Source organism: Oratosquilla oratoria, chromosome 43 (assembly GCF_046742065.1).
Source record: "Oratosquilla oratoria isolate Oo_2021 chromosome 43, ASM4674206v1, whole genome shotgun sequence".
NCBI lineage: Eukaryota > Metazoa > Arthropoda > Malacostraca > Stomatopoda > Squillidae > Oratosquilla > Oratosquilla oratoria.
Genome location: NC_134819.1, coordinates 25,279,298 through 25,295,609, shown reverse-complemented (window position 1 = coordinate 25,295,609; position 16,312 = coordinate 25,279,298). Strand labels below are relative to the sequence as shown.

Sequence of the window (16,312 nt, the reverse complement as noted above, 5' to 3'; positions counted from 1 at the left end):
TGTCTCACAAAATTTAGATTAAGTCGCTGAAACCCCGCACTTTTATGATCATAGATATGATTAAAAATAATAACATTAATTCCACGGCGGCTGCAGTGGCGACTTGGTTCTTTCCTTAGAGTGAAAACAAAAGACTAGTCACACCAACCAACATCAGGAGAAAAATAAAATGAGACGGGTGAATGCGAACAGGGTACTGATATTTACATTTTGAAACTGGAAGTCCTCCATAGTAGTAGCGTTCGGACAAGCCCCAAATTCGAGTACAGTCGACGCCATTACCAACTTCAGTCCCCACGCAGACAAGAGGAGCCACAGCATCTGTGTAGGAAGAACAATACAAACGACATTATACAAGTTGGTCATGCGATAACAGAACATGATATTTTGATTTTGCCAGTCACATCCACGTCGGCAAAATATCCAATGTAAGTATGGCAGATGGGTTTACGATTCTTCGGTTGTATAAGTTGATGACAATAAGCATAACCCTCATTTAACCCAACCTAACCTAATCTTTATTCCACTGTTGATATTCGGCGTACTGGGGTGACAATTCTTCTGGTGGGATCTCATGGGGTGACGATTCTTCATGTGGGCGTTCTGGGGTGACCATTCTTCATGTGACCCGTTGTGTTTCACAACGTGGTCTTATGAGTGTACTTTAAATTGGTTTTGCCAAACGCGAAATTATCCTACCGCGAAACAACCCACATGGTTCTTAGAACTTTTGATTAAGTGGATAGGTAGTTAAGGTAAACATAATTTGCATGATTCTGTATAATGTATGGATACGCACGCGCACATATTCGCACGCACACACACACACACACACACACACACACACACACACACACACACACACACACACACACACACACACACACACACACACACACACACACGCAAACACACACGTGTAACGAAAGTATAAAAAGCAGGAGGGTGAATTACTTAGAGAAAGGAATCTTGGTTGACAGTTCGGGTTAAGAAAAGGAAAGTCTTGTGTAATTCATGAACTTGTTAAGTTTTTACTCGAGAGCAGTTAATCTGATGAAAAACTGACACTCATGGGACTGGCTGGAAACCACAGCCCGACCTGCCTTTTTGTTGTCTAAAGTGTGTGTGTGTGTGTGTGTGTGTGTGTGTGTGTGTGTGTGTGTGTGTGTGTGTGTGTGTGTGTGTGTGTGTGTGTGTGTGTATTTACCTAGTTGTATTTACCTAGTTGTATTTTACGGGAAGGGGAGCTATGCTCGTGGGGTCCCGTCTTCATATCTCATTTTATCTAAACTATTTTTAAATTCATGTATTGATTTTGCACACACCACTTTCTCATCTAACTTGTTCCAACTGTCTATTGCTCTGTGAGGAAAGCTGTTCTTTTTAAAATCTCTTCTATAGCTGTCTTTTTTTATTTTCTTTCCGTGTCCTCTTGTATTTCTGTCATCCCATTTTATCAGATTCTCTCTATCAGTAATTTCTATGCCTTTCATGATTCTGTAAATAGCTATCAAATCTCCTCTCTCTCTTCTTTGCTCTAGTGTCTGTAGTTTAAGTTTTTGTAGTCTCTCTTCATATGATAGTTTTGAGAGTGTTGGTGCCAGTTTTGTAATTGCTCTTTGTATTCTTTCAAGTTTTTTTATACATTTTTTTGTACTTGGTGACCATATCGTTGCTGCATATTCCAATCTTGGTCTTATCAGGGTGATTAGGATTTTCCTCACCATTTCTTCATCCAGGTATGTAAATGCCACTTTGATTGTTCTTATTAAATTATAAGTTTCTCCAAAAATCTTATTTATATGTTTCTCAGGTGACATATTATTCATAACAATGACTCCCAGGTCCTTCTCATTTTCTACTTTTTTTTATTCCTTCTTCTCCCAAATTATATGATCCTGTTATTCTGTTTTTGCTTTTTCCAAATTCCATTATACTACACTTTTTTGTATTGAACTCCATCTCCCACTTCCTACTCCATTCTTGTACTTTATTTAGATCTCTCTGTAGTGATTCACAATCTTCTTCAGTTTTCACTCTTTTCAGTAATTTTGCATCATCTGCAAAGAAGCTCATATAGCTTTCAATTCCTTCATCCATATCATTAATATATATAGCAAACATTATTGGGGCCAGAACTGTTCCCTGCGGGACACCGCTTATTACTTCATTCCATTTTGAGTGCTGATCTCTTATCACTACTCTCATTTTTCTTTCTTGCAAAAAGTCTTCCATCCAATTTAGCAATTTACCTTGTATTCCTCCTTCATATTCTAATTTCTTAAGCAACTTCTTATGTGGTACTTTGTCAAAAGCTTTTTTTAGGTCTAGAAATGCACAATCAGCCCATCCATCTCTTTCTTGTATTATATCTATTAGCCTTGAATAGAAACATATTAAATTGGTGACGCATGATCGTCCTTGTCTGAATCCAAATTGCCTTGGATTTAGTACGTTGTTTTTTTCCAAGTATTTTACCCATCTACTTTTGATAATTCTTTCACAAATTTTTGCTATTGTACTTGTTAGAGAGACTGGTCTATAGTTGGTAGGTTCTTCTTTATTTCCTCCTTTATATATAGGTACTATATTTGCTTTTTTCCAATCTTCTGGAACTTTTCCTTCTTTTAAGGAACTGCTTATTATGCTATGGATTTTGTCTGCCAGTTCATTCCTGCATTCTTTCAGAATCCAGTTTGCTATTTCATCTGGCCCATGCGATTTTCTGACATCAAAATTACCCAAGTGTGTCAATATTTCATTCTTTGTTACTTCTATTTCTTCCATAGGGGGGACTTTTTCCTTCCACTCAATCTCTTCAGGTTGTATATTTTCCCTTGTAAACACTGATTTAAAATGTTTGTTCATAATTTCTGCCATTTCCATTTCCTCAGTGTATTCAACTCCTCCTTGTCTTAATTTCTCCAAGTCTTGTTTGTTTTTCAGTTTATTGTTTACAAATCTGTAGAATAGTTTTGGTTGATCTTTACACTTTTCTATAACATCTTTTTCATATTTTCTTTTTTCCTCTCTGCACTTTTGTACATATTCATTTCTATAACCAGTATATATTTTCCATTTTTCAGATCTGTCTTTTTTCCATCTGTTCCAGGCTTTGTCTCTTTTGTCCTTTAACTCCCTACAACTTTTGTTGTACCAGCATTTTACATATTCTTTTTCTTGTTTTTGTCTTGGGACATACTTTTCCACTCCTTTTTTGTAAATTTTTGTCAAAATATTCCATTTCTCTTCCACTGTTGTTTCTTCTTTGTATATTTCTTCCCAGTTTTCTTGTTGGAAGAATTCTCTTATTTTATCAAAGTTTGTTTTTTCATACATCATTCTTCCTTTTCTATATTGTTCATTTCTTTTCATATATTTTTCTTCATTAAGTTCCAGTTCAATCAATATGTGGTCACTTTTACCTATTGGTGTTTTATATTCAATCTTGTCTACTATTCTAGGTTCAGATGTAATTATTAAGTCTAGCCGCGATGGTTCTTCTTCATTTCTATACCTAGTGTTCTCTTGTATCCATTGTGTCATTGAATGGTCAGTAATCATCTCAAGTAGAGCATTTCCCCATGAGTCATCACCACTCTTTACTGTCATTTCTTCCCAGCAGATTTCTTTGCAATTAAAGTCGCCCATCATAACTATTTTTCCTCCGTCTTCCATTATTTTAGTTAATGCTATCTTTGTGTCCTCTAACATACTTTTATGTTCACTCTCCTCCCATGAGGCTGTTTTCGGAGGCACATAATTGATCACAAATTTTCTGCTCTTCTTATCTCGGTCTTCCACTTCTATCATAATCATCTCTACTGTATTCTTTCCATATATGACACCTTTCACGTTTATATCCTTCTTAGTCAGGAACATAACTCCACCCCCTTGTTTTTTCTCTCTGTTTCTAATCCAATAATTGTATGTATCATGTCCTACACTGTTGGGTGGTAGTGGGCCTTTTAATTTTGTTTCTACAATTCCCATTATGTCCGGTTCTTTTTCTTTCAAATAATCATTCAGTTCATTCAATCCTGTTATCAATCCATCTATATTTGTGTAAGACACTCTTAGTTTTCTGCCACTTCCATTGTGTTCTCTGTTTCCCTTATGTTTTTCTTTAGTATGTCGAACTGCTTTATTTTCATGTTCACTACTCTCCAATAGAATCTCTCTTTCTCTGACTCCGTTCTTTCCTCGTTTTTTGCCTTAGCTTCAATTCTTTTCTGCTTTTCTGCCTCTCTTTCCTCCTTATTCATTTCTCTTTTTATCCATACCTTTTTATATTGATCATTTGTTGCTAGTTTCCCTGTCTTGGATAGAATTTTCTCTGCTGTTGTTTGTGACCTGAATTTAATCTTAATTGGTCTGGTCTTATCTGTACTATATTTTCCGAGTCTGAATTTTTCCTCAATTTCCTTTATAATTTCTGGTTCATCTTCCTGGACTAATTTTAATAAACTGCTTACTCTTTCATTTTCCTCCTTGATTCTTGCGGTTCTATCTGGGTTATGTTTCTCTTCCATTCCTAATATAATTATACATTTCTTTTTGTCAGCTAATTCTCTTACTATATTCTCCTTCTGTCTCATCACTTTAATAACTGAGTCTTCATTATGTTCTTTCAATTGCTGTTTGACTATGTCAGTGAATGAAACCTTATTCCCTTCTTGAGTTATTCTCCAATTTTTAGCTTCTGTAGCTATTTTCTCTCTGTTTTCATTACTATTCTTCTTCAATTTCTCATTCTCCTCCTTTACATTTCCTAACTGTCTTTTTAGGTCCTCTATTTCTTCAGTTAAGTTTCTGTTAGCCTTCTCTAGTTGTTCCAACCTTTCAATTCTTTGGAAAATGGAGTCTACGTTACCTAACTTACGCTCCAAGTCCTCGATCACCTTATCAACTCTCTCCTCTAGTCTTATCAGTCGGGGGGGGGGGGGGTTGTGTCCCCCCCACCCTCTTTAAATCCCTGGAACATATTCTCGTCACTTTCTTCTGTATTGCTCCTCTCTATACTTCTAATCTTTACATTTTTATTTGCCATTTCGTCATCACTGAGCTGGTCCGGTGGTCGTTTCATGTTGACCTTACGCCCGTCTGCCTGGGCCAAGTCCTCCACATCCTCATTTCCTTCCATTTCCCCAGCAATCCCTCCCCCTCTCCTCTTTCCTTACTTTCCCACTACCTCACGAGCAATTTCCCCCCCCCCCCCTGCAAATACAAAAAGGCACTTCTCTTTGCGTTGGTATCCACAATCTGCACTTTTCTTCAGAGCGTTCTTCAAGCCGTCCGTTCGTTGAAAGTGTGTGTGTGTGTGTGTGTGTGTGTGTGTGTGTGTGTGTGTGTGTGTGTGTGTGTGTGTGTGTGAATTTACATTCCCAATAGATCGGGCCATAGAAGTTGGAGCTTACATAGGAGGATCACACACACACACACACACACACACACCTCTCATGGCGCTGTGGTTAGAGCTCTGGCTTGCCACTACGGAGGTCCGGGTTCGATCCTCGCCCGGGGCTGAAATAATATCAGTATCGCAGCGCTGAGGGGTGTTACTCCAACTCTCGTGGGCGGGGAGTTGGGGGTGTGTGTGTGTGCAAGGTCATAGCATTACCCATAGATCGGACCTACGAGCTCTGAGCTCTCTTCCAGGAGGGAAATAGCTGTCAATCACGAGTCCAACACGTGATCCAAAGACCAAGTGAATACACACACACACACACACGCACGCACGCACGCACACGCACACATTACAAGGAAAGTAAGGACATAATCTGTTTGTATTTGGACCTTAAAAGTGCATTTGAAAAGGTGCTGCATGCGAAGCTTTCTCTCGGCAATTTTATTCGTGTGTTAAGTGCAGTAAGAGGAGTCTTTCGTAGAGAGCGAAACTTCTGTTCATGTTGGCACAAAAGGAAACGGTTTCAAGTGAAAGTGTCCTAACTGCATAAATGTACAGCGTTGCTGCATTGGTATGCTTTTCTTGCTGCTATATGAAATGCGTAGATATAAAAATAAGTGTCCAGGATTTATGCACGGGAGTCATGATAAACTTCACCATTAGTACAAAGATAAAAAAAAAAAAAAAAAACGAAAGGTAGAATACACGATTTATGCGTATGTCTTCCCATTCTCATTATTTGGTTTGGGGTCGGGGGGGGGGGGTTAATGAAGTTCTGCAAGAGAAAGGATCAGTCAGTCAGGATCTTGGATCAACCCTCGAAGGCAAGTACAATAGCTGGAATCTCACTATTGCCACTGTTTTCTTCCATCAGAAACCTTAAACCCCTCAGTAACCGTCGACGTTCTGTATGCCTTCCCGTAGAACTTTCCGGAAAGAAACAGACTTTTGTGTTATGCGAGTGCAGAGGTGATTATGTGGGATAAGGTGGAGGTCAAATTCTTCCAGGGGTTAAACACATGGATTAAAAGAAGAACTGGAGAACCCACAGAAACATTCTAATGTCTCACGCCACTTTAACTGACCATTTTCTGGGCTGCTATAAAACACTTTCGTTTTATATAACACAGCTGCAATCCGAAGACCGCAATTATCGAGTGCACGTTGTCATTATTTTATCATTTAATTGAAGCCGTTTTTGACCATTTTCTTGCGGTTGAAAATGTCCACTAATGGAATCATCTCACTGATAACTTGTTAGAAAGTGAACTGCAAAGCTCGGCGTCCAGCAGGAAGACACCAGGTAATTGGGGAACACGAAGTTTGACTAAATGTTGAACGAAGGAAATCGAATCTTCTCGATCTGAACAACGACGTGCTTAAACAAATCGATCACTTGACCGTTATGGGTGTAGGAACCTGGCGAGACTGGTCGGTATTTATGTTGAAGTTTTCTGTCTTTTTATCTATTTATATATTGATTTATATATTTGTTTTTTCATTTACCTATTTATCTATCTATTCATCTATCTACTTATCTAGTTATCTATTTATTTATTGTTTATTTATATTTATATTATATTTATCTATTTACTTGTTGTTTCTTTATAGAGTATCCAACATAGTACATACCCAATGGAATTCTATACTTTAAAAAGTAATCCGTAATAATTACGGGAAAAAAAATGCAGCAGGTAATATGTTTCCTGGGGTTTTCTTTGAAATTTACGGTGCATCTGTGGCTTTATTACAGTATGATTAAAATTATATTGTTTGAAGTCATAAAACATGTATAATACAATAACTTTGTGTAAGTATTTGACTTAACAGATGAACATGTAATTTGAGATTACGCAGTACTATATTTGTTATGAAAAATAAAAAACACATAAAATAGTTTTACATTGTACAAAATAATCTGTAAAATTCTGTTTTATATTTAGATTCTTAAAGAGTTAAAAAAAGTGTAGAAAATATAGTGTTTTACAGTGCACAAACAACAGAATATGTATGGCAAGTTGCGGTTATGATTGGCATTACTGTGCAGTGTTTTTTGATGAATTGAAACTGTTGAGCGTTTTTGATGACCGACTGTTTTCAAAATTTAATCAGTTTCTGAGCATGGTGTCCTGTATGCATCTTAAACGTCAGTTTTCTCGGAGATCCGTTAATCAGATTTTGCTGCAACTTTGAACAATTTCGGTTGGTTATAAGTGTACAGGTGATTAGAGAATTATACATTACATGATGTTCGGCAGTTTAGAAGCGAAAACGAGTTATGATTTTATTATTATTTTAATCTTGTCTGGCTAGGAAGACAAATTTTCACCTCTTCTTTCCCTAAATTCACTATTTTTCTCGCGTTTTTTCGATTTTTGATTACAAAACACCTTTCCCATCCAGACTTCTTTCATACTTTGCAGAAAATGTAGTACAGATAACTACATACCAGGAATTGGGGACATATACGTCAATATCAGGCAGGAAGATGAAAACATACAAAAACAAATTATATTGACATTTGGAAAACAATAAAGTTGATATGTGTATTTATGTGTATAGATGTGTGCACGGCTGTTTTACTAATTGTGTATACCTAATTATGATATACAAGAAACTAATTGTATTTGGGAGTACCATGTCTGTCCCCATCAACCAAATTTGGCCTTAAATTTTATTATGATTTTTTTTATTTATATATTTCCTCTTTTAGGCTCTTCAACATGACAACGCATCTGGTGCATAAAGAAACGCTTTATTTGCCTCATTCAGATCCGTAGTCTAGTTCATTTGTTTCCATGACCTCGTGTCGCTCTCCCAGCCCAAGACAAGAAATCTTCTCTCTGTCAGTCACATCCACTCTTTTTGTTGTTCTGAGCAATGCAATCGTGCCATCTTTCTCCCTTCGTTCTCTTGATGAATTTGTGCGTGTGCGCCTGTGGCTGGTGCACGTTTCTTTGTGTGCGTGTGTATTATTATCATTATTATTACTACTACTATTATTATTGTTGTTCTTGTTGTTCTTGTTATAATTATTATTGTCATTATTATTATTATTTCTATTATCATTTATTATTATTGTCATTATTATCATTATTGTTATTATTATCATTGTTATTGTTATTATCATTATTGGTATTATTGTTATTATTATTGGTATTATTATTATTATTATTATTATTATTGGTATTATTATTATTATTACTGTTATTGTTGTTGATATTGTTGTTGATGCTGTTAATGTTGCTGATGTAGTTATTGTTGATGAAATTGCTGCTGCTGCTGATGATGTTGATGTTAACGTTGATGTTGATGCTGCCGCTGCTGATGTTGTTGTTGATGATGATAATGATGTTGATGCTGCTGATGTTGATGATGTTCCTGATGATGCTGTATATGATGTTGATGATGCTGTTAATGATGATGTTATTAATGCTGATGATGTTGCTGATGATTATGATGATGTTAATAATGTTGATGTTGTTGATGATTATGATGATGAATATGTTATTGATTATTTGATTGATGTTGGTGTTGATGGTGTTGATGTTACTGATAATGTTATTGATGATGTTTATGATGATGTTATCATTTTATTGATGATGATATTGTATATGTTGATTTTATTGATGATTTTGATGATAATGTTAATGTTGTCGTTGGTGTTGATACTATTTCTATTATCATTATTCTGTGTCCGACATTTTTATGTACCGAAATGTCCCCCGATTTTTTATCTTATCTTTTTATGTATATATATTTTTTCTTCTATTTCCTTTTTCCTTTGTCATGATAGACCATTGCCATCTATTTAAAGCTGTTGCCAATCTTCCATTTATTTCATGACTTCTTGTCGTCCTCAAGTGAAGGAGACGTCATCTTTTACTTAGCTCCTGACAACTTTTGCTCCGCCCTGTCGGCGGAGTCACGTTTTCATTTAGGATCCGTTAGACCCACTTAGATCCTCTTGTGTATACGCAACAGCATTTTTCCTTTAATATTTGTCCCAAACATATCATTGTGGTGTAACAATATATACTCTATCCCTCCCATGCCGCAGTCAACAAGTGTAAGCTATTGTGATCGTCTGAAAACAAATATTAACTCTTTTGCGTGTTTGTGACGTAACTCCTCCGGGTCGCCGTCTCCTCCTTTCAACTCGAGAAAATGTATTGTTCTTTTGTGCCTGTCTCTTTTCGTCCGCGCGCGCGCACACATACAAACGGGCACACACACACACACACACACACACACACACACACACACACACACACACACACACACACACACACACACACACACACACACACACACACACAAAATAACCTGTTCGCAGCTAAGAGTAAAAGAACACGTTTCACCTGGAAGGGATGTCCTCTGTCTTGTCCCACTTCTCTCCTCATTTCGACTGGCGCCTAACGATTTAATTCAGACGAGAGGAGGCGCCTTCTCCGTCTCCTCCCCTAGTCTCTGAGGGGAGGGGGTGGAAGGATCTGTCTAACACGTCTCCCCAACCATCATGAGCCCTCCCCCCCCCCTATCCCCACCGCGGTCCACGGGCAATTATAGCGAATTTACCACAATCGAAGGTATTTCTGTTCTGCACGCGCACGAGATCGCACACGCACATTCTTACTGTCAGAGGAAGAGGAGGAAGTAGGGAAGGAAGGAGGAGGAGAAGGAGACGGGGGTGGAGTAGGAGGTATATTCTGACGTCAGATGAGTTGACGTCATGCCGCGATGTATTTGAGGGGTAACCTTCGAAATGAGTCAGCAATTACCATTTACTACCATTAAATTTTATTACCATTACCATTAAGCTCTATTACCATCTTCCTTTCTTACTGGCAATGCGTCTAGGTTGTCAGCGTGCAGAGAAAATATTACTTTTATTTTATTTTCATTTTTGAGGGTGGTGGAGTGATTACTGTACCTCCCATCCCGATTTATAACCGAATACCACCCATGTGGAGCCGTAGCTGGAATAATGATGGAAGTCGTTTATCCGACTTCCAGGTGCCAGCGCGTCTCTCCTTGTCGCTTGTGTCGAGCGACACTTGAGACGTCTTCGGCGACACCCGAGACGTCTTCGGCGACACTTGAGACGTCTTCGGCGACACCCGAGACGTCTTCGGCGACACCCGAGACGTCTTCGGCGACACCCGAGACGTCTTCGGCGACACCCGAGACGTCTTCTTTTTGGCCCCGAGTGCCCCAGGGTTAGGGGGGCTCTCGCTGGTGACCTTTGTTTTCCTTCCAAAGGCCACTGGAATCCAAGAGGTTTGTCGTTCGAGAGAAGCCACGATCAGAATCCAAGAGGGGACTCTTGTCGGGCATTCTCCTCGTTCTGCGTGTGGACTGGGCATCGGAGGCCACAAGCAGAATCCAAGAAGGAACTCTGTCGAGCATCCTCCTCGTCCTGCGTGTGGACTGGCCATCGGAGGCCACGAGCAGAATCCAAGAGGGGACTCTGTCGGGGATTCCCCTCGTTCTGCACGTGGACTGGCCATCGGAGGCCACGAAAACTCCAAAAAACGAACATAACAAAGGCTTCACCCAAGCGACACCCAAGGAAAGAGAAGGGACCAGTTACCTCGATAGACGACAACTTCAGGTGCGTCCGATTACTCTTCAGAGTCGAAGTACGAGGGAACCCTTCGGACAACGGTGGCACCGAACAGTGGAAAGCACGCTGTCTTGCGTCCGTCACTTATACAAGCCCGAAATGAAACCCAACAAAGCCCACGAAGACGAGGAATCCCTCCAGGAGGATGGGGAGGACGAAGTCTTAGTCTTCCTCATGAGGCCTTTCGAGTCCTCCGGTGGCGGATCCACCCTCCGAATGAAGCCCGAGAGACTTCCGTCCCGGATCTCAATCGAAATGGACTTCGAGCGTCGAACGTCCTTTGTCCCGGTCGTTTTCAGGAAGAAGAAAGAGAAGGCTGAAGAAACAACCTCCCGAGACTTAAATCCAACTGGTTCACTTGTATTGCACATGCAGGGGAAAAGACTTCGGACATTATATATATATAATGTGTGTGTGTGTGTGTCCGAAGTCTTTTTCTCCCTGGATGTGCAATAGAGACGAACCAATTGGGATTAAGTCAGGGTCAGTCGGGCTTATCTGATCAGCACCCACACCACTCCAGCATCGGGTTATCTCTCTCTCTCTCTCTCTCTCTCTCTCTCTCTATATATATATATATATATATATATATATATATATATATATATGTGTGTGTGTGTGTGTGTGTGTGTGTGTGTGTGTGTGTGTGTGTGTGTGTGTGTGTGTGTGTGTGTGCGGTAACCATAAAAATGCTGCATCTTCCAGTCTGGTACAGATTAAACTTTTTTTTTATCATGTCTTATCTATGAAATGGAGAGCCATTCTTATAAACTTCAAGAACTACTCTTACAGTCTCAAGGAAAATCAAAGTTTCCCCTCTTCTCTTCTTATAGCTCTCTGACGACAAATCATTACTGACTAAAATGTCTAAGTCCTTTTCTTTTTTTGCCTTTGCTATTTCATATTTTCTTGTCGGTGTTTTTTGTATTGATATTCATGCTCCACTCTCAGTTTCATTCATAAACCTTATCTATGTCCTCCTGTAGTTGGCCACAATCCTCTTCATTTTCATAATCTTCATGATCTCAGGACCATCCTCAAATAGGTTTGCGTAGGTACCTATTCCATTCATAATCATCGATATACAGGATACACAAGTGCTAGAACCGAACCCTGTGGTACTCAACTACTCACTTCTTTCCGGCCCGACTTTTCATTTATTACTGTTCTCATGCCTATTACTTTCACCCTCTTTTACCCATTCCGGTGTACTCATAAGACCTAAGTTTTCTAACTTCCATGTTATTCTCTTGTGTGGTCCCTTGTCGAAATCCTTTCCAAATGTACAATATACAATCTACCCAACCCTCTCGTACAACTCATCAACCACTCAAATAAAAACCGCGGGTCACCGGTTACACAATACTTTCCCTTCCTAGATCAAAACTGATTGCTAACCAACTTTTCTTTCTCTTCCAAGTACTTTATCAATTTCTTTAACATTTTTAGGAACTATCTCCTCATCTTCTGGTCTGTTATTCTCCAAGAAAGCATGAAATATTAGATGACGTATTTCAACGGCGCAAGATTGTCCACAATGATAGAAGTGTTTATAAACTATGAGTCCAAAGCAATGAATAATAAGACTGTCTTCACCTTTTCGTTCCTCACTTCGTTTCTTTTATTTGTGTGTGTGTGTGTGTGTGTGTGTGTGTGTGTGCGTGTGTGTATGAGTGTGTAGCATATTACACATAAGCATGTACAAGTGTTAGCATTATGGGTTATGGAATGATTTCTGCAAAATTGAGCTTTGGAAACTTTTACTTCGCTCATCTGAAGATTAGATGTATTATGAAGTTGAGGATGGAGGGGGGGGGATGAGCAGAAATTGAGTGGACAAGTCACTAAGCCTGAAGATGTCAGTTAAGTAGCCTATACGGTGTAAACGTTTTGTGACCCTTAAAGTAGGTTATCTCAGTATGATATGTGAGAGTGTTCTTTGAGTATGATGGTCGACCACAAGAGCTTGTGTCGGATGACCTGACGGGGACGCGGAGCACGTCCACTCTCGCGGACACCCGCACCTGACCCACGGCATATCGGAACGAGGTCACCGAATCTTTGGCTCCTCATGTGGCACCAGTACAGTGTTGTTTACAAATGTGGCTTTTTTTGTTATTAAAGAACCACTGTACTGTGTATAGAAATGTAACAACGAAAGGCATATTTCCATTGCTTAAGTTGTGTAATTTACTCTCTCGTTGGTCACGTGACAAAAGGAAAAACCAAAAGCCACAAAAAAGATTAAACTATATTGGTCACGTGAAAAAAACAAAAATGTAATTTTTTTTTATATATAATTTTCCTCACACGTCTAGCGATCAGATACGAAGAAACATGTTTACCATTAATTAGACTCTGGGTACATTCATAAATTTGCCGTGCCAGTGTAGTCGTGTTTGAATCCAGATATTTTGTGGTAGATGGGCAGGAAGTATCCGATGACTGGGCACAACAGGTGCGAGGTTCGAACGATCGTTCTGGTTCCCAAGGTTCGAGAAGGGAAGTGCTGGAAGCTTCGAGAACTGGTTTGGGCAGACAGAGGCGAGACTAATGGAGGATTTTGTTACGTTAAATGGATTGTGTGTGTATATATATATATATAATATATATATGTATATATATATATATATATATATATATATATATATATATATATATATATATATATATTGTGTGTGTGTGTGTATTTATAGTCTTCATATAATGATACAATCACTGTACGTGTATACTTGTGTATGTTGGTGCGTGCGTGTGTATTGTATGTGTGTGTGTGTTTCTTTTTGTGTAGTTATACGTATTCACCTGCTTCTTACCTAGTGAGTGTGGCCAGGTATGAGACTTGTTACATCTCTTTTTTTGCCTTTAATACTTTCATGCGTGCGTGCGCGTGTGCATGTGTTTGTGTGTGTGTGTGTGCATACGGAGAATTACTTTCACGTTATACCACCGTAGCAACCACCCTTGCAAGGGGAATGCAGATTTAAATTCTGACTATATTAGGTGAAAGGGAGAAACTGGAAATAACATTCTCAGTAATAACAAAGTAGATGAATAAGCATATCGTGCAAAAAGACAAAGAATTAGAATCAAATTGCTGGAAAGACGTGCAGGCAAGTATAAAATCCGTCTTTTACAAAAAAAAATTCAACCTTGGCTTGTTGCAGCGTCGGTTGAAACAAGATAGCCGTTTTCGTTTCTGTCGCATTTTGTGCATTTCCAGCCTCGCTTAGTGTGAACTAGTTTACCTATATCAAATATTGTCGTATTTAATTTTCTTTTTTGAATGATTGATTCGCAGCCATTCAAATCAATTCGATAATATTTGCATGAAGACTATCGTGAACGTTTAAGGAAACTGTCTTAGGAAGGTTTAGTTATGATATTTAAATGATGACGATGGTGAACGTTTTAAGGAAACTAAGATTTTTCCGTTTCTTTAATCTGATAATAACATTGAATGTACGATAACGGAATTTGCCAGAACCATTCGAGTGAAGGAATAAAATACGACTAGTTTTTGCCTCTTTCCCAAACCGCTGCTCGAAATGGCGGGCGTTTCCAACCGTCCTTGACCACTGTAGTTCACTCCTTGTCATTTTCTTCGGAAATATAGGGTGGTTCTCCGTACAGTCTCACCCAAAAATACGCCATGGTCAAACCCGAAAATACGCCATGGTCACGCCCTTGTCTAACTTTCCAAGTCAGAAAGATGACAGACATTAATTTATCGTTATACTGTTTTTTAAATGAGCGTCCTATAAGACTGCAAGACTCGTCGGACCATCCATGGCAAACGCCACCATGAAAGTGTGTCTTGCTAATCGACAACTAGATCAATATTACTAAACAGCAAACGATAAAGATAAATCAAAATAAGAAGCAGAGCGCAGCACAGAATCAAGTGAATTGACAACAAAGACATAAACATAAGAGAAGTCAGGGGGAGTCGATGCCGAGGTAAAATGAGAATTCTCTCCCTATTGGTCCTCTCCCTGACTTCAGATATTTTTAAGTCTTTTCCACTGCACTTCGGGTAACGTCATGTTTTTTCTTGTGATATTTTGACATTGTGATTGTCCATGCATTCCACGTACCGTTATTATTTTTTGAGAATAAGTCAAAGAAAGTTAGGTTAAGTTTGGTTAGATTAGGGTAGTACAGTAGTTCCAAAGTTAGAGAAGAGGATATATACTTAGCCTTGCAACGGACAGCGACAACATAAAAGAGAAGCGGCAACTGAATTGAGGCGCGCCTTTCACCCGGCATCCTATGGGAGCTGCAAGATTCAACGACTCTCAGGTCAGCCCAACGGCTCCTCCTTTCACCCAGCCACGATACCTCTCCCCCACCGGTCAATACCTTCTGATGATAAAAACAGTTGTTAGTGTACCTTTTGCACGCTCCCCTAAGAAATGACTTCCTTTTAGTAAGTAAATGAATGGATCAATAAAGAGAAAAATAAACAAATTAATAAATATACAGATTAATTAATAAGTAGACAAACAGGTATATAAAAGGATAAATGAATAAATCAGTGATATATATATATATATATATATATATATATATATATTTATATATATATATATATAATATGTATGTATAATATATATATATATATATGTATGTATATATATACATGTGTGTGTGTGCGCGCGTGTGTGTTTGAATGTATGTTGCAATCACTGAAATCGATATATTCTCACAGAACAAGACCAGTTGCTTTGTGTGGCTATACAGGAGTTACCATGCAGGAAGGGCATGGCGGTGTGTGTGTGTGTGTGTTTGTATGTGTGTATGCAAGTGTGTGTTTGTGTATGTGTGTGCATACGTGTGTGTGTGTGTGTATGTGCGTTTGTGTATGCATGTGTGTGTGTATGTGCGTTTGTGTATGCATGTGTGTGTATGTGCGTTTGTGTATGCATGTGTGTGTTTGTGTGTGTGTGTGCGCGCGTGTATGGTGGGAGTAGGGAACAAAGTCTGTGCAGTGTCGGAAGTGCCATTTAATAAAGTACATTATCATATCCAGTCCCTTTACCAACGAAGTCATTTGTTATGACTTCTGAGCATAACTCACGTATGGACACGACCTCAGGATATGCATAGTTCCCCAAACCCATTTACGTCACTGTGTGAAGAGGGTTGGTTGCTGGTATGAGATTACGTCTTGGAGGAGGAGGAGGAGGAGGAGCTAATGATCTTCGTATAGTCTCACCTTGAGACCCCGTTTCGTGACTGACCCCAATCCGGGCGGGGTCTCTTTGTCTGGAGTCCCC

At 39.0% G+C, this 16,312-nt stretch overlaps 1 protein-coding gene across 1 annotated transcript in view; it reads right to left on the bottom strand.

The window, feature by feature from the left end:
- LOC143022066 (apolipoprotein D-like) overlaps nucleotides 1–16,312 on the bottom strand; it is a 42,962-nt gene that overhangs the window by 8,570 nt on the left and 18,080 nt on the right. Inside the window, exon 2 of the mRNA XM_076180013.1 lies at nucleotides 208–321. Coding sequence (XP_076036128.1) covers nucleotides 208–321 — 114 coding nt within the window. The remainder of the gene's footprint in view (nucleotides 1–207; nucleotides 322–16,312) is intronic.